Genomic DNA, 27,346 nt, shown 5'->3' with positions numbered 1-27,346 from the left:
AATTTTTCAAAACGTCAGTTGCTACTTCTTTTTTTTTTTTTTTTAATTCTGTTTATTGTATATTTTTGTAAATTTTTGAACAAAACCGACTATACATCAACAAATAAAACAAAAAGAAAATAGAAAAAAACAACAATACTCATATAACTAGATACATACAAACAACATGAACTATGTACAGTTATACATTGCCCAATGACTAACAGAGTGAAAATAGATCAACATAACATTCAGTAATACTTAAAATATCATATATTCAAATTAAAATATGTTCAAAGAGAATTCTCCAAAACTCTTTAAGATCAGGTTTGTGCTTCCTGTTGTGATACAGGAGTTTATGGGCACTGAGATGCTTTATAGCTAGATTCTTAAACCCTTCCCAGGAAAGCGTGTGCCTATTTTTCCAATTGAGAGAAATGTAGTATTTAATTAGCAGGAATATAGAAATCAATATCCTGTAATTCCACTCAGATAGTCCTGAAGGTGGGATATGTAAAATAATGAATTCCCAAGAAAGGGTGGACTTTTCATACCCAATTTTCTCCAGTAAAACTCGCAAGGCTCACCATAACCTATATGTGCATTTACAACTCCAGAACACATGTAATATGTCCTCTGTTTGATAAGGGCAGAATTGACATTGCCGAGGGTAATTGGGGTATATTTTGTTTAGGATGTTGGGGGTAAGGTACGCATTATTCAAAATCATGAGCTGAGTATATTTAAGTTTTTTTAAGGGAATAAATTTAGAACTAATTCTTATTGCTTCAGCCAACTGATTAAGGGTAATGTTGGAGTTGTGTTTTAACCAAAAGGAAGAGAAAATGAGCTTGTTCTGCGTTTTAAGGGCCATTATCTCTTTGTACGCATTTGAAATAATTTTCTTTTTATTAAGAAACAGCTTCCGTAGTGATTTACAGATTGAGATTTCCTTTTCTGAGACCAAAGGGTCTTCTAAGTAACTATTTAGTAGTTCTCTAATTTGCCTTAATATGATTGTATATTTCTTAGGTAGATTCAAAGCAGTTTTTAGATCAGAAAGAGATTGTTGCTTAAAGGGAAATAGATCTGCAATTGAAAAGTCCTTAAGAATAGGGTATTGATCCAGGTTTAACATGTGACCATTCATTTTAAGATTAGGGTTGAGCTGTATTGGTTGTAAGGTTATAAAGGAGTGAAATAAATTCAGGGAACTAAAAAGGTTTTGAAGCGACCTTATGTTAAATTTAATGCCATTTATTAACTTAAGATTCCTCAAATTTTCTTTGTTCAAGAAAGGAAGGGCCGCAGGGTTAAAGTTTAACTATTTGATATAGTTGCTATACAGGGTGATCCAAGTAGGGGTCCAAACAGGGTGATCTTTATTGTAGGAGGCAATGTTCAGAATTCTACTACCATTAATTATTTCATAGTAAAGTTTAAAGTCGGGTAAGCCCAGGCCACCTTGTTCCTTAGGAAGAGTAAGTTTTAAATAGTTAATTCTAACGGATTTGGGGGCCCATATAAATTTTGAAAGGACAGATGCAATATTTTTAAAAAAGTTATTATGGAGTATACTCACTGAAGCGTTAAATAGAAATAAAAGTCTCGAAAGGATGTTCATTTTGATTATTGCCGTCCTGGCCAAAAAGGGAAGATTGATTTTGGACCATCTACCTATATCCCCCTGTATATACATCCAACATTTAGTAATGTTGTCCTGATACTGAGTGGAGTTCCCTTGGGAAAAAGAAATGCCAAGGTAATGAAGTTGTTGCTTGACATCAATGTTTGCATATACACTGGGGGACAGGGAGTAAATATTTACCGGGAAGATTAAGGATTTATCTTTATTAAGTTTGTAATTCGCCAGAGTGGAAAAAGCATTGATTGATGATAGTATTGTAATTGGGTCAGAATTGGGAAGCGAGAAATAAATGTTTAGATCATCTGCGTATGCAGAAAAATAGAGCTTAGTGTTAAAAATAGTAGGCATAAGATGGAATGTTTTCTGTTTGATCAATAGGAATAATGGTTCAATATATAAGTTGAATAAAAGAGGAGAGTGGGGGCATCCCTGTCTGACACCATTGAGAATTTTTATTCTATTTGATATATGATTATTAATTTATAGTACAGTATAAGCACTAGAATATAGGGTTTTAATTGTATTAATGAATGAGGTTGGTATATTGTAAAAGGGGAGGCTAAAAAATAGAAAGTCAGTACTAATACGATCAAAGGCTTTGGAGGCATCAATGGCTAAAGCATAAAGGGAGGGAGGACAGCGAGATCATTGCCTCCAAAGTCAAGGTATGGTCAATTGTTTGTCTCCCCATAATAAAACCGGATTGTTCTGGGGAAACGATGGAGGAGATCACTACCTTCAGACTATTAGCTAGGATCATGGCCAAAATCTTTATTTCAAATTAACAATAGAAATGGGTCTATAATGCCAGGGGTTTTTGGGATCCGCATTCTGTTTTGGAATTAGGATAGTTCTAGAGGCATTCATATGCATGTCATTAAAGCCACCGGTGATAATATTGTTGAATAGAAGGAGCAACGCCTTCGAAATTTTGGGGGAGAATGTCTTTTAAAATTCTGCCGTAAAGCTGTCTGGTCCAGGTGATTTGTTAGGTTTAAGGCTATTGATAGCCAAGGAGATTTCTTGTATAGATATTTCTTTATCTAGAAGTTTATTTTGTTTCTCGGATAGTTTAGGGAAGGTTAGGTTATTAAAAAAAACCTGTAACTCTTCTTTATTGGGAGAATTTTCAGTAGAGCCATATAGCTGAGAATATAGGTATTCAAATACTCCAATGATTTCCTTAGTGTCCTGATATTCGTTCCCCTTTATTTAAGATTCCGGAGATAAAAAGGGATGTTTTGTTCAGGTTCGTCACCCTGGCCAAGAATTTAGAGGGGAATTGTAATAAGTCCGATTAGTTTGCTAGGGCTTTAATCTCATGGTATTTTAGGTTGTCTGCTTGTAATGATAAAAGATCTTTTTGTAAGGAAATCATTTCTCTCTCCAACTCCGGGGAATGTTTTTGTTGGATTTTTGCTCACTTGCTTTATCAAGTACTTTTAAACAGGATTTTCTACAATATCTTTAATGTGGGCTTAATGTAAAAACATGTTGAATGATAACTATATAATATAATTTACACATTCAGTTATAATTTCAGCATGTTTTACATTAAGAGCAGCTACAAATCTGGAAAACAGTTTATTACTCTTGTCGAAGGCACTTGGGGGTAACAGCTTCCAATTAGTAACTTCTCATGGCACACACGGTGTTAAGCAGAGAGGTGTCATGAGAAGGTACTCAGAGTTAATGAGTTAATTCCTTCTATGGTTACACAAAAAAGTCTAAAATCATATCACCAATCAAGCACCAAGACTCTGAATGAGGGAAAGTCAGTGCATACGGCTTACCTTGACTTGGCCAAGGCCTTTGACACAATCCCCCAATTGTGCATTATCGAAAAGTTAACACAATGTGGCATAAATCCTTATCTCATCAGGTGGGTGGCCATCTGGATCACTGACAGGACCCTCAAAGTCAAAATAGGCACCTCCACATCCAATAGCAGACCTGTCACTAGTGAAGTTTCCCAGGAATCTGTCCTGAGACCCCTACTGTTTGGCATCTGTTTCTTAGAGGTCCAGGCAAAGACAAAAGGCCTGTGGCAGACCAAATTTGTGGATGACTGTAAGTTGGGTGCTGCCATTGACTCCCCAAATTATGTTAACATACTGCAAGTGGGTCTCACAGCAACTAATGACTGGTGCCAAAGTCATGATCTCCAGCTAAATGCAAAAAAATGTATCATCATACCATTCGGCAAAAACATGACCTCTACCAATTACCACATCAATGGCAACCCCCTAAGCACACAACCTGTGGTGAAAGACCTGGGCACTCAGGTTGATAGCAACCTCACCTTCGACTATCATGTAGCGGCAGTGGTCAGAAAAGCCTTTTACTTGGTTCATATCATAAGTAAAGGGAATGCATCCAAAAAAAGGAGATTCTATATTCCTCCCTCATTAGAAAATAATTGAATATAATGCCCTGTTTGTGGTGTACCTCTCCAAACATCTGCATCAGATGGAAAGGCCACTGAAATACTTTACAAAGAGAATCCATGGCCTTCAACACCTGTCCTATGCAGACAGGCTCAAATCACTATCACTCTACTCGGTATCGTACAGATTGCTCAGGGGTGATCTGTGTCTCGCCTACAAGACAATCTCAGACCCTGCCCTACCAGAGATGCTCCATATCCATAAGTCTAACTCCTCATGCACTACCTGCTCAGAAGGACTGAATCTAATATGGAACATCAACAAAACCTGCTGGAAAGAAAGGTTTGTCTCCCAGAGGCTGCCTTGTCTCTGGAATAGACTTCCTATACACATCAAACAGAGCACCTTGCTGACCCTCTTCAAGTGCAACCTTGATGAGTGGATGGGAAACCACAAATTTGTCCCAGGGGATCCACCTATGTCCCTCACTGACAGGGGTGACAAGTGCTGACTAAGATTTCTTTTTTTTTGGAATAAACTCCTGGCTAGGCTTGTAAGGGCCCTAGGGCCATTAGCCTGGTAACCTCCTATGATACTATGATCATATTACACTGTTCTTTTCTCACCAAACCTCACTTACTTCAAACGTTCATAATTTCATTGTATTGTCATATTCTTTTTCTTACATCCTGTCCTTTTTTTCTTTTTGTTTTTTTATTCTTTCCATACATTTTTATATTTTTACTTTTTTCTTTCTTTTACATTTCTTATTACCAAAAATAAATGCATAGGTGCTAAATGCATCACTGAATTTTTTTTTAATTCAAGCCATCCTCTTCTTTTTATTATAAATTATCCATCTTATCACCAGATTTAGCCTTTAGCCCCAAAGGAAACTAATATATATATTTCCAATAACTCTTTTTCCCTTTTGAATGGGAAACATATATAATCTCTGTAAAATATGCTATTCTTCTAATACACAGATATTCAGCACACACACATGCACACACGCACACACACACACACACACACACACACACACACACACACACACACACACACACACACACACACACACGCGCGCGCGTGTGTGTGTGTGTGTGTATCTTTTTCTGACATGAGAAATAAAAACCTTTCCAGCAAGCTAACAATGTTTTATTTGTTTGATTATCTATTTATGTTGACATTATACTTCCTTACTTACCAAATGTTACTCCCAAAATCTTTATATCCTTTTCTTGTGATATATATTCCATTATTTTTTTATTTCACCATATCCCTTGCACTTCATTTTGATTAACTGCTTACCAGATTATTTTAAAAGCTTTTCAGTACTTATTGCAATCTCTCTTATCCATTCTTTTTTTTTTTTTTTGGTTATTAGAACTAGATCATTTGCTTGTGTCATGCATGTTGTTAATATAAGATTTCTTTCCATCTCACATCTTGCCTCACTCATGTCATACATCCATGTCTGTACTACTACATTAATTAGTAATACAAATAAGCACATAACCATTGGTCATCCCTGTTTTATGCCTTTCTTGATCATTTTTCCCACCCACCCATTTATCATAACTTGTACCCATGAGCTTTCATATTTTTATTACATTAATATTTTCTTCCCCTGTGCCATGTCACTAAAATCTGCCACATTGGTTCATGGCTCACTTTATTAAATGCTTTAGCTATGCACAAGCTATCAATCTTACTTCCTTATTTTCTTTCTGAATCATCATTATTACTTATTCATGATAATTAATATTTTTTTCATCTCCATTCCTTTTATACCATACGCCCCTTCTCCTACCTCCTGTTCCATACTTTCTCCACCCTATTCTGTAGTATTTTCATAAATATTTTATAGTCCATATTCCCTAGTGTTACAGGCCTCCAATTTTTATACATTTTCTTCCACCTTTTTTCCATATAAATGTTATCACTTCACCACATATGTCATCTTCCATTATACCTTCCTACAGCCATTCATTTAATATTATAAAAACATTTCTTTTGCCTTTATTCATTTCTTTATAATACTTATAACACATTCCATCTAATGCTGCCACCAGTTCATTTTTCCCTTCTTTCGTCATCTTCTCTATTTATTTTATTGTTATATTATTTTCTAAGCAGTTCCTTACTTTTTTGGATTTTTTCACTTTGCATTCTTCTTCCCCATCCATGTCCTCTTCTTCATATATTTTCTCTATAAGAAGTTCTGTCACCTCCATACTATCTCCTTGTTTGTATTTTATGTCTCCTTTGCCATCTAAGATAGCAGCCATCCTTCCTTCTCTAATTTTACATCCTTTCCTACATAAGGGAAAACCTTCTCTTTCTTTCCTTTCAGAAAGAAAAAGGCCTGTATAACATGTTTTTTTTTTCCTCTATTCTTTTCATACAGCTGTTTTTCCTATTCCCCTTATTTTGGAATTTCCTTGTTCTATATGTTTCTCATAATTTCATATATTTTCTTTACATTTCATTTTATTCCTTTTTTATTTTTCTTTCCATTTATAAATTTATTTTAATACATCTGTTTACGCACTATTCATTACTGTGTCCAATTCTTATAAAATGGTCACATAGTCATGTGATCTGGCTATAATGTCTATTTCTCATTTATTGTTTATTTCTCCTTTTTAACTCTGTATTTAACCTCTTTATCCCTTTACCCCTTTAGTATTTTGTTGTCTTCTCTGTGCTATCCCATACTGCTCTATAACATGAAAATTCTACCATCTGTATGCCACTATGCCACCTGTTATTTATCTCATGTCTTTAGAGTAAATATATGCTCAATTTTGCTCTTAAAGATTCCCCTTTTATATGTCCATTCTCTGTTATTTCCTAATTTTAAATTTCTACATTTTATTAATTCCCTTAACATCCTAATAACCTGCATTATTTTTCCTTTTCTTCCCTCAGTTATGATTAAAATTTCCTACCATCACTATTGACATATTTACTAATAAGTGCCACATAACTCTAAAAGTTGCAACATTGCTTCATAGCTCATTTTATTAAAGGCTTTAGCTATGCCACAAGACAGATTTTTTTATTTCTTCAAGCAAATGTTTTCTCTCCACATATTCTTTTATGCACAAAGCACTATTAATCCTATACATATTTGTCTCATTCTTTTATCCCATATCACTACCCATTCTGGTACTATTATTGTGTCATAGTTCTTCATTTTTTATAGCATCTAATTCCTTACGAAACAAACAATCTGTCCCCCCCATCCATACTGCCTGTAATCATCAGCTCTTTCATTTCTTTTTACTTCTTTGTTAAATGTAGACTCAAGCAAGCAAAAAAAAAAAAAAAAAACATACATTTTTTATTTTTATATCCGTTCACCAAAACCAAACCTTTCATATAATTGCTAATGTTATTCATGTTTAATGCTAAAATTCCTAAATGATCCTTTTCCTTTTTAGTGACTTCCAGATCATATTTTTCCTTTTCCTGCTCCTAGGTCTCCCACCAATTCTTTTGTACTATCTTGTTCTTCGCCTGTCTCCATTTCTCTCTCATCTTCCACTCCACTTTTTAAAATTGCAAATCTGTTCTCTTCCTGCATATTAATAACTTTGCTTTGAACTATTTCCTCTTTAACTATGTCCTTGGTTAACCTTTCTTCAGTATCCTCTTTCCCAATACAGCCTACTCTTTCAACATATTCTGCAGTAATATTTTCTACTGTTTGCCATTCTTCTGAGCTTTCATCTTTATCAGCTCTTTCATTTCTAACATGGGTCAGTCAAATCAGAAGTGTCCAAATTCTACACATTTTCTGCAAAAAGACTCTTTGTATGCTTCTTCTCCCCACATTGGCCACACCTTAGTTTGTTACAATCTGTACAAAATGATTTCCATCCCCACCAAAGTAACATGCTGTGGGTTGGCCCCAGAACCTAACAAATCCTCTCTTACCATTCTCAATGACTGTATTTGAAATTTGTTGAATTTTCCGATCTTTAACATGTATTGTTACCCACACTTCCCATCCTTTAATCCACACATTTTTTCATCACATTTTTTAACCTCATGTACTTTACTACAAAGCGAAAGAAAAAAAATCAAATTTAATTCATGCTCATCGATATCTGAAGTACCAAACTGTGCATTTGTTTTCTTTTTAGTTGTAGTCCCAAGCTATAAAATAGTCTTTCTATGATGCAACTATATTCCTGTTTTAAAGTCTCAGTCATAAATCTTTCCAGCAAGTTAAAGCTTTCAAATGTCACTTCACAAAATTGTTCAGCTCCCAGATTAATTAATACTATCATGTCTTTAATCTTAAACCCTGGTGGCAAAATAATAGTATCTATAATGTCATATCTGTTCACGCTGCCATCACTTTTTGATTTTTATTCTTACTGTTTATTGTCTTCTTTGTGGCTGTTGACAATCTGCAAATGTTTGTCCCCTCGCATTTTCTTCTTCCATTCCTCTTCTCCCTTTCTGCATCTGAATACCTTTTTTATTGTAACAAAAGACCCTGTTGCAAAGTTAAACCCTGAAAACTGGCTACTCCACCAGCCAGGAATGCCTCCATTGTTTTCTCTTCACCAGCTATTGCTCGTGTTTCCAGGCTCTCACTTTCTTCCTCCTGTAATACTCTCCACCGTGTCACTCCATCATGCTTCCTCTCTCCTTCCTTTGGCTCTGCTTGATTTGGCAAATCTGCCAGCACTTGTGTTTCCAGTCTTCCATTTACCAGCAATGTAGTAATTATTTCATCTCCTTCTCCTTCATTCAGTAAGTATTTTTCCTACTTTTCTCTCCAGCTCTGCTGTGCTCTCCTTCATCTTGGAATTCCCAGAACTGAAATAACAGCCTTCCAGTGCCACCTAGTAAGTCCAGAGAGTAAGGGGCGTATACTAGTGCCCTGGACAAACTACCCCTAATCAATATGAATACTATCTTAGATCTCCCCTAGAAAAAGACTGCTGGTCAAGTGGGTCTAACCCAGTTAACAAAGTGAAAATAAATCAAATATTTTCTTCTCTTAATTAATTACATAGCTGATGTGAGTAGTAATCAAAACCTTAGAGCTACATCTAAACATCTACTGTAGCCTCAACACAGCAAAGCCAAGGGAACTGTTTATTAACATACCATTTGTCTTCTCTGTCATTTATCAGTAGATACTCAAGACTGAAAAATTCTCTCATCAGTGTAATCAGCTCCTCAGTTTTAGAAGGATTTATTGTTTTCCATTTCCTATTGATCATTTGTTTGTAAATATTAAAATCAAACACAGTGAAGCCTACTTATATTTAAGCCACTATTGCCTTTCTTATGAAACGATAATCTCTAATATTAATATCCACCACCTCCATGATGTGTTGATTTTGTAGGGTTCTGCTGATAAAATATTACACGCATCCCATAAACATATATATATATATATATATATATATATATATATATATATATATATATATATATATCTGTTATTCCTCCATTAGTCAAATGATAATATTGCTGAAATCTATTTCAGGTTATAGGTGCAGAGATCTCAGTTAATTGACTCCACTCAAGCATTTAATAATGCCTGTGATGTTATCCTAATGTGAATTTTGTAAAGTCCTCCCACAACTGGCACCAAAAATAACTCCATGGCTCTATTTGCATCTTCTCTAAACCCCAGCTATGCACTTCCTCCATAGCTAAAAAAATGGGAAGATCTTCAAACCTTCTGAATGACAAAGTGACCCAGTGTTCTCAGAATTAAAATAAATGCAATAATCCTTTCCAATGTGGAATAATATGTCTTGTTTGCTTTAAATAATAAAAGCCTTAGCTGGGCTGCCATCCAATAAAAATACATATCAGATGCACCTATCATTGGACTATAAAGCCAATTTTACCTCCCATCCATTGCTGGAAAACCTTCTATATCAGCAGTTAATGGCTTCTGGTAAAGTGTAAATATGAGAGGGGAGAGGGGACAACAATGTTGCAAAACCCTACCTATGTAAAAAGAAGCAGAAAGTTCAGCCTTCACATACATCTGTGTGGGAGAACCTTGGCATATGTTCAATAACAGTGATATAAATCTCTGGGAGAACAGCTGTATTACCCTAAATAAGTAACTCAATGTATTTTATCAAAAGTTCTCATCTAGGCTGACCACAAACAAACAAACCCTGCAATTGCTCTCCCTCCTTTACTAATAATAAAGTCTTTACCATGTTGTCAGATGTCTGCCTGTCTTGTATGCACTGATCTGAATGGATTAAACAATGTTATGGCTAGCCTGCAGGTCAAAACTAACATAATTATTTTATATATATTTTTTATCTGCTCAGACCTCATCTTTACCCACTCAGCCCCCAGTACCAAATTTCCATACTGGGTCTACCAGCTACTCTCCAAACTCCCCAGACTTACTCCATTGTTGCTGGGGCCAGTCATGGATCATGAGGGTGTCCTGGGTGCTCAGCTCCTCTATGCTTCTACACATGGGAAATTCTTTTATGAATGACCTGCTCACTCCCTTTCCCTACCTCCCACAGTCATTGAGTACATCTGAGGGCAACTCTTGTTTTTAGACCATGCCTCCCCTTATGGAACACATCAATGTACATTCTCCCACCTTGGATTGGCATACCCATCCCTTCCCTGCTGCTTCATCAGTCACCTAATCCACTAATCAAACCCATGTCATTTGTGATATATTTTCAGGGCTTTATCCCTCTACACAACTAGAACAACCAATTATTTGATAAAAAATTCTTAGTTTAGAACAGAGATTGGCCTACAGGAACAAGGTATCAGAGGATCTCTTCTTCAGCATCACAGAAGCAACTGCTTCCGTCGAAGAAGGCAGAAAAGTCAGTGTTGCCAGTACTTTATTTATAGTACCTAATAACCTCAGGTGAGTCAGACCATTCAAACCTAAGACTTTGACATATCACTATTATGTACTGACAAACCATACTCTGAGATACAACTGCAGCAGTGATCTTTTACTTATTCATAAGGCAGCAGATAGTATTGTGTTATTACATAAAGACTTCACAGCTATTAACAAGAAAGATAATGACAGACACTTTCTCTTCAACTTAATTAATATTAATGATAAGGTAACATATACACACACACACACACACACACACACACACACACACACACACACACACACACACAAACTAACAAAACAAACACATTATGTTGTAAGCTGTAAAATAGATCCATGGCAAATTAGGTTTGACTATTTTACTTATGAGTTATCACCTTTAGCTATGAAAAATAAATTCTTTGTTGTACTAATTTACAGTTCTGTTCACCTGGCAGATATGCTGTGGAATGTATTTTCCTTTATATCTCCCCTCTTCTTTTATTATGTAACTGACACCAAAACTGAAATATAAAAATTGTAATACAAAAATGGTAATATTTTGTAGCTATAAATGTTATACCATACATTTAATAAAGTGTATTATCTTCTTTATTTTTGTCATAGCTTGTATAGAATTGAACATGCAAATCGTTTAAAGAAATGGTCCCATATTGCACCTGAAAAAATAGTTATGGTTAACAACTCAGACATCAGCCGTGTCAGCCTCAAGGTAATCGACTCCATTTAACTCAGTGCTGTTTTCTAGTGCAGACTGAACTAACTCTGAAGTGTATTTTTTCAATTACTTTTCCTATCTTTTCCTGACTATCATGCCATATCACAATGTTTTTCTCAAAGCATGCCGAATCCTGTTATTTCTTTTGTTTGTTTGTATTTTGATGACATGATGTTCTCAAGAGACAGGTGTTAATCCTTTAATAAGGAATCACTGAGAAAATGTGTGTGTGCATGTATGTGTGCGCACGTGTGTGTGCATGTGTGTGCGTGTGTGTGTGTGTGTGTGTGTGTGTGTGTGTGTGTGTGTGTGTGTGTGTGTGTGTGTGTGTGTGAGTTTGTGAGGAATGAAGGCTAGGAACACAGACTACTGCCAGGGGAGGGGATGGATGAGACTGTATAACCTGATCACTAACAGGAAGGGATGAGAAATAGAGGGTTCCATTCTCCACATGGAACTGTGGCCTTCATTGGTTACCAGAGTGGGGAGGGTCACTGATAGGCTTGATGTGGAGTGAACATATCAACTGATGTTGTGTACTGTATGAAGGGCACCTGCCATTAAAAGAATGGTGGACTGGGTGAGTTGTCATCCTTGTATGATGAGCACCTGTCATCAACAGGATGGTGAACTGGGTAGGTTGTCATCCCTGCTGTATTTCACTGACAGTCACAAGACTCTATATATCATATGACTAAGGAAGTGGATTGCTGTGGCTGGAGGGTCTGCACACTGTAGTTCTTTTTTTGTTTTATTTTACTATATTACACCCTCCACAGACCACAACTGAATTTATGAATTCTGTATCTTCACTTGTCACATATTCTTCGCATATTGTTTGTGTAGCAGCAGTGGAGGTGTTCTTGATATAGACCATCCATGTCTTCCTTTACATCTGTTATGGAAAAAGTATAAGGTGGGCTTCCACCATCTGTAAAGGTCCATTTCTTATAACTTTAGTATTTTCCTATGGTAATAATGTGCCTACAATCTGAGACCTCTAACAGTAGCAGTTTATTCGTAATACAGATATGCAAATGTTTTTACACAACTTCATATGGAATGAAGACATGATGTGCTTTTATAGAGAAAACCAAACTACAGATACAGAACAATGGAAAGATGCTTTATTCTCACAGCAACTCATCCAACATTTTATAAGTTCACTTGAACAAAACATCAAAATAACAAAGATAAAATATATGCATATCATTCCAGAAATCCACAAAACTATGCAGCCAATCTGTAAAAAAAAATCAAATTCAGAGATGAAACTGTAGTTTAAGTAAAAAGAAATGTTAAGTCTGGGTACAGAAAAAAATTAATAACTATTTCTAAAGTCATTTCACTTAGCAATGGGGTCTTCTCATATTAACTTGAATTTAAGGTCATATTTATTCTACTCTAAGGCAAATTTTTGCAACAATTTCATCAAGAAATGCAAAAATCTTGATTCCATGTATGAGACAATAGTGAAACCTTTGCTGGAATATGGTCTGAGGTTTTGTACATTAACTAGGGAAGATATTGTTAAGATAGAAAAGGTGCAGAAATACTGAACCAAACATGATCGGTTCAGCAAATATAAAAGCCATACAAAGAAAGGTTATCTGAAGTAAGATTATGTACTGAATGTATCACTATGATTAAGCTCCAGTACTGAGAAAAATATAAACTAAGTACTTCCCTAGAATGAGACCTTAGCATAACAGCACTTAGGGGTGCTTAACAAAAGTTTGTTGTGTACCCGTTAACACTACACTGTTACAATCAGGTCTCATACTAGTGATAGCGCCAGCCAGCCAACAAAAAAAGAGTAAAAGAAGGTAAAATGCCCTTTAAAAACTGTTAGAACTTCACCCAGTCAGATTTATAAGCAAAAGGTGTGTCAGAACAAAGTTACTAAAAGACTTTAAAAATTGCTTTGCATTCTACCAGAGAAGCATTTCATTTCTGCCTGCAATATCTTTAACTGTCCCTGATTTTGCAGAGTGACCTTCATATTTTTGTCCTGTCCCTTGTAAAGTTCTCTGAAGATTGCAATCAGTCAATAATACTATTCATTAGTTTGTTATACTTTTCATTGTTCAGAAAATGCATGTTAATACAAAACCTACTGCTCTATTAACTTTTTAAGTAAAGTACTGCAAAATCTAAATCTGTGTGTGTATAAATTTCATTATAAATATAAAAAAGTGGGGTCATAGGATCATAGGATCATAGGAAGTTACTAGGCTAATGGTCCTAGGGCCCTTACAAGCCTAGCCAAGTTCTACCCTTATTTCCACAATCAGTACCTAATGCCCATGTCAAAGAGGAACACAGGTAGAACACCTGGGGTTAATTTATGGTTACCCATCCAGTCGTCCAGCTGGATTTGAAGATGGCCAATGAGGTGCTCTGTTTGACATGAAGTGGGAGTCTGTTCCAAAGTTGTGGTAACCTCTGGGAGACAAATCTGTCCCTCCAGCAGGTTCTATTAATATCACATACCAGGTTAAGCTCTTTGCTATTATAAATATACCCCCGGATTCATGAAGCTCGGAGCAAGTCCGGCGTAAGGCTTGCGCCGGACGTGCGGTGTAGATGTGGAGTAGACATGCCATATGCATATTAATGAAGGTGTGTAGCCGCCACAGCCACATGCATAGGAAACGTGCGCTAGTGCAAGGGGGGGTATAGAAGTTGCGCAGGGAGGCGTGTCAATGTCGGCTTTCGAGGAGCAACCTAAACTACTGAATATTATATTCCGCCAGCAATAGCAATCGTACCTATCAGTGTCCATGGAGACTGAAACGTATGCAAAGCAGAGTCCCTGCGAACAGAAAATGAAGACTCAAACACAAATGCATGGTGGGGAATAACGGGTCCCTACCCATGAACAAATGACAGGAAAACCGTGTGCCTGTAGTCCAACGTAGTGTTGATAGCTATACCATGTGGAAGTGAAACGTATCAGATGTTAAGCACGCTGCCAGTAGGTATGTCCAGTCCAATGGAGAGGGTCACCAGCCGACCCATAATTTGAGGGAGGGAGCATAGCTGTGCAGATGTGTCCATAACAAAATACACGAGGAGAAATGTAGATATAGGTAGTGACCGTATGTCTGAATCATATCCCACAAGCCATGTAATAGTCATATACAAAAGGTATGTCCGTATTTCAATACCAAATGTGATAGGAAATAGCATACACATGTAAACAAAACAGAAGGAGCATATAAACGAGCCATAACAACACGGACACATGTAGGCTGAAACGAACAGTATGATCCATACCGTCGACCAAGATTACCACCTGTCCCACTTTGCGAGCGACAGTCCCTCTGTAGGCAGATGCGTCCCAACACAAACATGTAAAACTGGCAAATGCCCAGAGAATATAGGACATAATTCCTCTGTAGATGTCATGCAATAGTTGCATTAAACATATTTCACTGGATGTATAATACATAAATGTCATAACAAACAGAATAAGATACCGAAATGCTACAAGAATAAGCTTAGATATAGGCAAGAATTGTAAGTTCTATCTGCCGAACTGACCGTGGGTATGTGTCGGCCTGTAAAATATGCTGTGTTCACCGCAACTGTCACAGTAGGGTTGCCACCCTTACAAATGGCCAAAGTGGGACATGTTTGGTACAGACATCAGACTGTACAGGCCGACACATACCCACGGCCAGTACAAAGGACAGAACATAACTGTTTTGCCTACAGAAAAGCATAGCCCTGTAGCATTTTAGTTGCTTATTCTGTTTCTCATAACAGTCAGGTATTTCAGATACAGAATTAACTGTTTAATGCAACTATCACATAAAATATAAAAAATATGTTTGTCCTAAAATCTCAGGACATTTGCCATGTTGACAATTACATGTCAGGACACAACTGCCCAAAGAGGGACTGTCCCTCGCAAAGTGGGACAGGTGGTAACCCTATGTCACACTGTGGCCAATTGAAAAGGTGGAAACACAACCGTTGACTGTGGGGAGGCAATGTCCACAATGGTCGGACATGTGTAAGGAATAGCTTGGACATAGAAAAAGGTGCCATCCTACCAATGAGTAGAACAGGCTGGCAAAATCTGGAAGTCAGCTGTATAATCCGAGCGTGTATGTGACACAGTCGAATGGGTAGTACCTGGATACACCAACCAAGTAATGAAAGTGAAGTAAGGGCGTGTACCTACGTGCATGAGGTATAGCATGTGGAAAGCAAACATGGCAGGGTAGTCCACACAACCATAAAGGTACCCGACACATGTAGGGTAGTCAATGTGTAACTCTGGCCGTGTCATGGGCCAACAACCAAAGTAGTGCTCTATGGGGTGTGAGTAATTCGTGTGTGACGGGTGTGTGTTTAATGGTAAATTCCTCAAAGGCGATACTTGTGTCGTATGCAGAAAAGGTGAACCGGAGGTGTATGAGGGGGCAGCGGGTGAAGCGGAAAGAAACACAACCTCATGTAGAAACAACTGCAAGACAAGCAGACAGGCCATAGTGTAGAACACAATCCCACAAACATATGAATATGGAAATATGCGAGACAAATGTATAGATACGGCACTTTCACATACCCACAGATGGGTCCTGATGGAACTGGCCATAACAAACGCAACACACCTGGATGCATAATAGCCTACCCAGCATACCCTCCACAACACACAACTTGCCACCATACTAGAACGTCCACCAAATCCAGCCATACTTGGTCCACTGGTTTGTTGCAGAAACAGCTACACACAGTGACCCCCTACGCATATGTAGTAGGTATTGTCACCCTAGGCAGTGTCAGGATTGCAAACCATGTATCCCCTGCAGGTAAAACCCCCTGCACATTTTCGTGCAGCCACAAAAATCTTCGTTATCTAACTTGTTTTGGTTTTGACCAATTTTTGGGATATCCCTCACGGGATGACCAACTTGTGTAAATAGTAGAATGGGTATGATGACATGATGTCCAATCCAGTAGATATCTGGACACAAGTCAGAACGTGCAGTGGAGGTCCATGACACTGTCCAGCCCTAAGTGGGCATGCATAACCTACCACCCAGGATAAAATACCTTCCCGTGACGCATGTGTCCAGACATGAATAGGAGGGAGAATATAATGCACACATTTGCAAAGTGGAAAATGGCATGTGGGCGAGGAAGACACTACGTAAACAGGTCAACCCTGATCAAGTGTGAGGGACAGTCGTGACTGATCATACCTATCAACCTGTGTGAGCAAGATATCTGGACAGAGCCGTGAATATAAGTGAGACAAAGGTCCAAAATCAGGGACAATCTGTAAACATATCTCTTAGAAACATAGAATTTGATAGAATAACAGTTTGCACATTGGCATTAATGTCTGGAGTATGAAGTCTGAAACCCAACTGTCTGTCAGCACGTTCCGACTGCAGTCTTTAATGCTGAGCTATTGCTGTGCCAGAACACAACAGTGTATTACAGAGGTCCGTGCCATACCATTCAACTGTCCGGATATTTGCAGAATGACTAGGGTCACCACCTGTCCCACTTTGCAAGTAACAATCCCTCTGTAGGAGTTGTGTCCTGTAAAAAAAATCAAGACATAGCAAATGTTCTGAGAGTTTATTTCCTAATTTACTTTAATAGTCGCATAAAACGGTTATTTTATATATGAATCCTCAATATGTTATGTGAAGTAGCATAAGCAATTCAAATGTTACTAGAATAAGCTATTATATGTACAAAAAAGGTTAAAGTTTAGTACTATGCACGGCTGTAGGTATGTTTTGTCCTGGAAAATCTGACATCTCTACAGAACATGTCCCACTTTGGGCAGTTGAAATGGTGGCAACCCTAAGAATAACCACAGGTTCGCCCCATAGTGTTCGTGTGTGCCTCCGACAATCTGCACCAGTGTGGTAAATAGCTGAGGATTGACATCACTAAATAATGAGAAATATCCTGAGTATAAGACTCCACAACCTGCAGAAAAGTCATGCTAATGCAAAACCTAGCATTCTATCAACATTCTAAGCTTGTAAGAGCAATCGTTAAAATGTGTCCCTAATTGTCCCCCCATCATGTATATTTTGTGCAGGTTTGGTGCTCTAAGAGTTTGAGAGGTATGGTCCGTACATATTTACAGGAACAGCCCTTCACACTTGTGTAATGTACAACTGCATACCTGTAGTCACTTCATGTCCAAAAATAATAATCCCCGTATGACTGCATACAGGTAATAGTCAAATGTGAATGGGAACACCCCTCACCGTGGAGTATGGACTATAACAACCCCACCCATAATATGTAATGCCAACAGAATAAGCTGCTGACAGGTGCCCAAACACCTGTGTCTATAAACACAGGTAAAACTTCAAAATAGGGAGATAATCCCTGTCCATATGCTTCATCTGACATTTGACCTTGGCCAGGGAAGTTCCGTTCACCAGGTGGACAAGCCTAAACCCAGATCACTACATGAACACCCTGACAATCAAAGACCTGTATGTGGCTGGACTATATGCCTTGGTGTTCTGCATATCCTCGGAGTGATTAACAATGCAGCCGGAGTCCACAGCAGTAGGCTATAGGGAATGTGTAATATATAGTGCTGCCTTTTTCCCAGCAGAAGAATGGATGCCTGTGTCGTAGGTGAAGTGGTGAGGTGTATGTTGATGTAGCTAAGTACTATGGGTATGCATATCAATGAGGGAGAACACCAATAGAATAGTGGTTCCGGTATCCGGCCAATGTGAATGCAGTCCCGGTTGACCTACGACCACTGCACATATAACTTGAAAGTGTAATGAAAGCGTCCGTGCAGTACACACATTTAAATATGTAAAGGTGAACGTGTGTTTTGCAGTAGTCCGTAAACTGGAATACAGATATGTAACTGTTATGGTCAGAATTATGAAAGTTCACAGAAGCACAATTATCTATGAAACACATGTAACCCACAATAAGGATATGCAAGTGCGCCTGCGCGTGTGTAATCCGCTCACAGAATAGAAAATGAATGGTGTTTTCCCCACATTCTATGTGCATGGCTCATACCTGTTAAACCCGTAAAGTACGAAACCGGACAAAGCCATGACAACAACTGGTACAAATAGGGACAATCCCCAGATATTGCCCTAACAAACATAGAAAGTGGATAGAATAACAGGTGTGTCACTAGCATGGATTCTCTGAAGGGTATGAAGTCGTAACCTGAAATGTTTGTCATTATTTACCAACGTCAGTCTTTAATGATATGCCACTAACTTGCCAGATAGACACAAGGTTATGAAAAACAGAAATCTGTACAGTTGAAAGGTATGATATAGAGATATATATACACATATATCCACAGACATAATCCAAAGCAAATTACGAGATGAGGAATGTACAGACATATGTATATATGTACATATATATATATATATATATATATATATATATATATATATCTATCTATACACACACGATACATGAATAGATATATATATACAACAAACATATGTCCCTGTACATATAACACATGTACATAAATAGGTCACGGTATAGCTAATATGAATAGACAGACAGACATGCATGAAAGGAGAATACACCGATGGTTTCCAAACCATTGCCCAGAAAGTACCAGTGTGACAGGGCCTGCAAGTTCTACACGTTAAACATGAATATAGGTGTCCTTTGCAGGACCCCAAAAATTGATCCTGTATGAAGTGCCAACCATCATTGATGCAAAAGAAGTCACACCTGCAACTACGATATAGGTGTACATGCAACAGTAGCAGGTGCAAGGGTAATAACACATGGGTCGATTGAATGTATGAAGTACGAGCTGATATCCGCAGAGTGGGGAGTGCTCAGAAGTGTCCTCGCACTTTATTAACCCTCACATTAAACATGTCTAATGGGTACTGTGGAGGTGTGTCAGGTATGGGAATCATGGGTATGCAGAATTGGGCCAAGGTGTTGGTTGGCACAGATCTATTAGGTACGCCCCATGGGAGTGATCAATATACCTATGTGGGTATAGCACATGCCTACATTCTCCAAAAAGGTGCAACCCATCTACTGGATATTGTGTAAACCATTGGGGGAAGTCGTAGGGACCTATATCAGTGTCATGTAGGTGATTATCATGGATGGACACCCGTACGACCAAGATGGTAACCATACCTGCCAGAATGTCAGAATAAGACAGCTGGACTAAGGCATAGGACATGACAGACAAATAGGGACTATATTAAATATACCTCAGACAAAGTCAGACCATTGATAGAATAATTGCGTAGTCAGGAATATGAATGTTATGAGAGTTAGTAATCATGAAATAGAAATGTCAGTCATGATTACCTAACCGCACAGTCCGTCATGGCTTGCCAGCAATCTACCAGAAAGGCACATTATCATGACAAACGTAACAGAATCATAGGTCAAACCCCAGGGTGTATACCCATAATGTGTACAGGTGAGAGGTATGAAGGTAACCCATCCTAATGAAATGTACAGAACTAGTGATACTAGGTGGACAGGTGAGAAGAAAGACATCAGGACAAATGACAAAACATCTACAAGTAATAAGCATGTTTGTCCACAAATGTGAATTACAATGTATGGCCTGTGAAAGTCAATGTGGAAGGTTAATAGACTCAAAGGACATGTGTCCCTCAGGGTGTTATGTAGTGTCACCGATACAGTGTCCAGTCCCCCATACTCGTACGTGAGCTCTGCCACTGACGGAAAGCGCAAATACTGGCGTACACATAAGGTACATGATGGAATAATTAGTATGGATAAGCACCTGTTGGCCTGTGTGAGGAATATAACACAGTGGGTGGGTGTGTCCTGCAATAGAAATGTAATGGTAACTGGCCTGTGATGGCGCCATATATTGTGTGTATTGGCATAAGGAAATTGATGTCCAGTATCAGAAACATACCTCGTAACTGTACAAATGTGCAGATGTATGCCTCATAAGTGTGGTGTGTTCCTCTCACAATCTGTACCTGTCTGCCAAATACCTGAGAACTGACGTCATTAAATAATGATAAACATATGTGTTTAAGACCCCAAATCCCTCAGAAAGGTCATACTAATGCAAAACCTATAATACTGTCAACTATCTATGTTTGTAAGAGCAATATGTAGAATCTGCCCCTATCTGTTCCCCCATCATGTTAGGCTTTGTACAGATGTTTTGCACTAGGAGGTTGATAGGTATGATCTGAAACAGATACATGTCTGAGTAAACAGCATTATCGACTGCAAGATAACTCAGAAGGTATGAAAAGCACTGCAGTAGGAAGTTCATCCGCAGGTATGTGCTGACATGTCAAATGACACAGCAGTCTACAGGAAGTACCTATAGGGTGTCACCTTTACCAATGATGACAGTGGGACATACCCACAGCCATGCATACACCACAAATAGACATAGCACACAGCAAAGCCTAGGCCATGATACACAAAGCCTCCGGTGTGTATGGATTGAGTGAGAGTACAGCAAGGAAAGATGATTGCCAGGCTATTCAGCAAACACCCGCAGGGGCGTGCAAGACCACCCGTAACACGAACATTGCACGGACAATGTTGGGATTTGCAACATACCCCATTTATATGTGAAAGCTATGCAAATGATGTAATGATAGGGTTGCCACCTTTCCAAATGCCCAAAGTGGGACATTTGTGCTACAAACATCAGATTTTGCAGGGCAAAACATACCCACAGCCAGTACAATGGACAGAACTTCATTTTTTTGCCTGAATAAAAGTCTATTCTTGTAGCATTTTAGTTCCTTATTCTGTTTCTTATAACATTTAGGTGTTTCAGATACAGAATAACTGTTTTATGCAACTATAACATAAAATATAGAAAATAATTTTGTCCTAAAATCTCAGGACATTTGCAATTTTTTCACATTTTTTGCAGGACACAACTGCCCAAAGAGGGACTGTACCTCACAAAGTGGGACAGGTGGTAACCCTACATAATTATGTGATACATGAAACAGTAAGCTGTCTGTGCAAGAGCAGAGTTATGTACAGAAATGTACCCGGATGCTATGCGACTAACGCTTTGCACGTTGCTAAATGGAGCAATAACAGCTGCAAATACAGTATGAATAAAGTCGAAGAAGCATGCCAATGTCCAAGTCCAAGGCCAGTGGCGGCTTTGTCCATTGGATATCAATGAACCAGTAGTTGTCCTCCCCCGATCCCTGGTTTGGAAGTATAGCGCAGTGCCACGAGAATGCGCTGTGCTTCAAAACAAGACATATTCATAATATACATACAAAATGTAGGTTTAGTTAGATGATAGTACGCCATGCAGATGAATGGCAAGCTGGAGACAACATGGCTACTGAGTACTGGTACTTATGTGTGGAAACGAAGCATTTGTAGGCAATGTGAGGCAAATGAGGCTGAGGATAGTGAATCACAACATGGCATGCCATATGGGCCAAGCCTCTACAGTGTAGTGTAGGTTAAGGGGACTATTAGAGTAGAAGATAGGTGACAACATGCGTGTGTATGTACAAAACACTGTAGTCTCACCGGAGCAGTATCACATGTGTGCTGTCAGTACTCAGTGGAAGAGACGTGTCATGAGCTATCCTAGGGAACGTCAGCAGACTGACGGCGTACGCCATGGATACCACCGATGTGACCTGCAAACCTGCCCACAGTGTGTCTGTGCCCGTGCGCGCCAGTAAGCCCGAGTAAGCATGTGTGTGCACGTGTTAGCCTGTGTGCGCGTGTGGAAGAATGAGTAAGCTAGTGTATGAATGGTGAAGCCAGTGTAATGTCATGTATGCATTTGTAAGCATGTATACATGTGTACTACACACATCACACACGTACTGCACACACAGACACACATGCTGCCAATACTACACACATCAGTGAAATGGCACATGGATGGAGACTACATCATCAGAAGTAACAGTGCTGTAAACTATGCTACAGTGATGGTCATAGCTGCAATGCATCATGCCTGCTGAAGTACACCTGGAAGTAACACACTGTGTGTTAACAGCATGCTAACATTAATACAGTGGAATAAAGTGACTGTGTGCAGCAGCACCAGGTTAGTCAGATCCTGCATCAATGTTACACATCACAGGTGGTGGCACAAGTGACATCATATGCACAGGGTGTGGTGTTAACATGTCCAGAGCTGTCATAGAGCCATCCAATGTACACATAGGTGTGTGTGTGTGAGGGACAATGGTTACTGCATGGCCCAATGGTGGTGCAATGGGTGTGTGTATGTGATAGCCATAGCTGTTTGTGGTAAGTGTGTGTGTCTGCATATACACAGGTACAGCATGTGTCAGCCATATACAGGAGGTTGTGGGACAGTCACAGACCGTACCTGCCAGGCTGTAGAGATCCCCATTACTGGCCATGGACACCCCTCCATGCATCCAACACAACTCATTCCTGCACCTGTCAATGTCTACACATACAGTCCTGGGATCTGTACCACAATCTGTGGATAAACGTGCATCTGTAATGTTAACCTGAGGTGCATAGAATTTACAGTTACTACAGACGGATATGAGCCATACTCACACTCCAATGTAATAACCACTGCTGACTGTTGCCGAGATCTGCATATGACCAGTCAAAGATGCTGCACTAACATTGTTTCCAATGCCCGTGCAATACCCAGCAACACAATAACCAGTCACTACACATGTATAACCCACGATCACTACAGCACACAGTATGTGCACTATCACAGAGCCATAGCAGATATACATACATCCAAGGTGCTCATGTACAGACAATGCAGCAGAATCAAGAGTGATAACCCCAACATACATATCTATATGCAATATGTATTATATATATATATATATATATATATATATATATATATATATATATATATAGCCATATACATACATATATAGATATATATATATATATATATATATATATATATATATATATATAGATATATATATGTAGATAGATACATACACACACACACACACACACACACACACACACACACACACACACACACACATGGCAGGGTTGGGAGCAGAACATAAACGTAAGCACTGTACCACATGACAGCATCACGCAGTTACAAAATGTGCTACCGTCATCAGTGGATCACATGATTCACACAGGCACACGTCTAGCCTGCAGACAGCAGCATCAAAGGCAAAGACGCCGCACGGATGTTGTGGAGAGTGAATACTGTAAAAGCAATGTACTGTTGTTATGCAGCTGGAAACACACACACACACACACACACACACACACACACACACACACACACACTTGGCAGGGCTGGGAGTTGAACATACACCTAACTACCCTAACACACTACAGCATGATGCATTTACAGAACGCGCTACTGAGATTACTGAACACAGCACTCCCAGAGGCATACATCTAGGTGGATGACATCATCCGCAAAGGCAAAGACGCCGATAGGGAATGTATGTGGTGTGAGGCATCTAAAAGCATTACTGTGTCTCCAGGCAGCTGCAAACACACACTCAAACACACACACACACACTTGACAGGGCTGGGAGTCGAACATACACCTAACTACCTTATCATACTACAGCATTACGCATTTACAGAACGCGCTACCGACATTACTAAGCACAGCAGTCCCAGAGGCAGACATCTAGGTGTGTGTCATCATCCGCAAAGGCAAAGACATCGATAGGAAACTGCTGTGGTGTGCGGCGTATAAAAGCAAGACTGCGTCCCCAGGCAGGCGTGAGCATGCGCGCAAACATACACACACACACACACACACACACACACACACACACACACACACACACACTTGGCAGGGCTGGGAGTCAAACATACACCTAACTACCCTAACACACTACAGCATGATGCATTTACAGAATGCGCTACCGAGATTACTAAGCACAGCAGTCCAAGAGGCAGTCATCTAGGTGCGTGTCATCATCCGCAAAGGCAAAGACGTCGGTAGGAAACTGCTGTGGTGTGCAGCATCTAAAAGCAAGACTGCATCCCCAGGCGGACGGGAGCATGCACGCAAACACACACACACACACACACACACACACACACACACACACACACACACACACACACACACACACACACACACACACACACACACACACTTGGCAGGGCTGGGAGTCAAACATACACCTAACTACCCTAACACACTACAGCATGACGCATTTACAGAACGCGCTACCAAGATTACTAAGCGCAGCAGTCCCAGAGGCAGTCATCTATGTGCGTGTCATCATCCGCAAAGGCAAAGACGTCGGTAGGAAACTGCTGTGGTGTGCGGCATCTAAAAGCAAGACTGCATCCCCAGGCGGACGGGAGCATGCACGCAAACACACACACACACACACACACACACACACACACACACACTTGGAAGGGCTGGCAGTCAAACATACACCTAACTACCCTAACACACTACAGCATGACGCATTTACAGAATGCGCTACCGAGATTACTGAACACAGCACTCCCAGAGGCATACTTCTAGGTGGGTGACATCATCCATAAAAGGCCGATAGGGAATGTATGTGGTGTGAGGCATCTAAAAGCATTACTGTGTCCCCAGGCAGCTGGAAACACACACACACACACACACACACACACACACACACACACACACACACACACACACACACACACTTAACAGGGCTGGGAGCCGAAAATACACCTAACTACCTTATCACACTACAGCATTACGCATTTACAGAACACGCTACCAAGATTACTGAGCACAGCACTCCCAGAGGCATACTTCTAGGTGGGTGACATCATCCGCAAAGGCAAGGACACCGATAGGGAATGTATAGAGAGTGAGCAGTCTGAAAGCATATTACTGTCCCAAGGTAGACATAGACAAACACATGGCAGTGGTGTGATCAGGGCAACCAAATATCTACGGAGCACTACAACAACACTACATAGATACGGGACGTGCCACTGACAGTACACCCTTCAAGACAACAACCAGTTTGTTCAATGTAGGCATCCATTGTGACATTGAAAATGGGCATCTGTTGCCTGGATGACCACCATCGCTATACAGGATGTCAATGGCCATGCCCACACGCTTAGTATCACATGTCTGTTTGGAATGTACTGTGTGTCCATCTACACAATGGCGTACTGGGCATGCTCACACACTTAGCAGTTGCAAAGGGCCGTCTTGCATGCACACAGATTCTAAACATGGAAGGGCGCAGTTTGGAATGTACTGTGTGTCCATCTACACAATGGCGTACTGGGCATGCTCACACACTTAGCAGTTGCAAAGGGCCATCTTGCATGCACACAGATTCTAAACACGGAAGGGCACAGTATGGTATTACTGTCCCCACGTACATGAAGGCCACTCACATGTATTGACCAGTACACACTCAGGAGCTATCACAGATGTCTCAGGTGCATATCACAGAGGTACACACCACAATCTACAATGTAGCCCTCCAACATCACCATGTCATTGGACCAGCAATACACAGCCATACATTAACGCAACACCATGTGACTCATGACCAGTGGACTGTACATAGGTCTACAGCAACTGTGCATACTACACATGTACCGACAGGGTTCCATCATGTGTTATGCATTGCAATGATACCACTGTACATAACCAGGTCGGCTCTACACATACCAGGGGCCCTGGGTCTTACACAGCTGTGACAGATGACTGTTGCTGTACACCAACGAACACACATGTTTGGCTATGTCATACATGTAATTGCAGTGGATATGTGCATGGACCACACACACAACACATATGTACATAGCATAGCTTTTGCTGTCCTCTGAGCAGACAAGTGGCTATAGCAATTATACGCATGCAAATGGAAGGTGGGTCCATGGCTGTTGAATTCTAACAGTACATGAGGCAGCAATGTTGACCGAGGACACATTCCCTCTGTACTAGTTACCCATGACACCCATCATATCATACAACAGTCCATGTGTTATGTTGTCAACACACATGTCCACCAATTGCAATGCATACAAACATGGCTACATGACAGGCATGTAGGACCAACACACATGTACAATCTGTAGTGTGCATGCAACTACCATGCATGTGCAGTAGCTGATGTAAGTAACTAATCTGTGCCTAACTACAACATGTAGTTGCAATGCAGCCCCATCATTGACACCTGTATATGGTGACATACTGACAGTACGGTAGGATGTACAGCAGGTATGGATGGATGTGTACATAAAGTGGTGATCCACCTGTGTAGATGGATGGTTGCTGGGGACGGCTCACAGATGTGTCACACGCCATCCTACCATTACATATGCAAACAGTATGCTATGTTACCGTTACTTGACGGTGGAGACATAAGACCTACACAGCAGTCAGGTGTCACCGACAGTATGTCACTTGACACCTGTAACACTTACATCCTCCCGTGTGCATATAGCAGCATAATTGTTGAATGTAGCGTTGGTACACATACTGCGGCCAATACTGCTGCATGTCTGTCAGACGTATCATCATATAGCAGGTGTATCATTCACAGTACTGCCATGTGTGTTTGCTTGTGTGACCATATATGCCACATATGGTGGGGAATACATCCCAGTTGTTACTCACCCCTGTACACTGTTGTAGAGATCTGTACATACTGCAGTGTGGAAAGCATGATGTAGGCAGGTGTGGTGTGTGTATCACACACATCAGCTATCCATATGTGTATGACATCTGTGGTCTCCACAGTGTGTGTGTGTATGTATGTATGGCTGTC

At 39.7% G+C, this 27,346-nt stretch overlaps 1 protein-coding gene across 1 annotated transcript in view; it reads left to right on the top strand.

The window, feature by feature from the left end:
• LOC122814309 (heat-stable enterotoxin receptor-like) overlaps positions 1–27,346 on the top strand; it is a 900,709-nt gene that overhangs the window by 740,855 nt on the left and 132,508 nt on the right. The window contains exon 8 of the mRNA XM_044086899.1: positions 11,501–11,606. Coding sequence (XP_043942834.1) covers positions 11,501–11,606 — 106 coding nt within the window. The remainder of the gene's footprint in view (positions 1–11,500; positions 11,607–27,346) is intronic.

The sequence above is a fragment of the Protopterus annectens genome, chromosome 1.part1 (genome assembly GCF_019279795.1).
Source record: "Protopterus annectens isolate FY-2018-M chromosome 1.part1, PAN1.0, whole genome shotgun sequence".
NCBI lineage: Eukaryota > Metazoa > Chordata > Ceratodontiformes > Protopteridae > Protopterus > Protopterus annectens.
The sequence above is the reverse complement of the archived record's forward strand: the minus strand, read 5'-3'. Positions and strand labels throughout refer to the sequence as shown.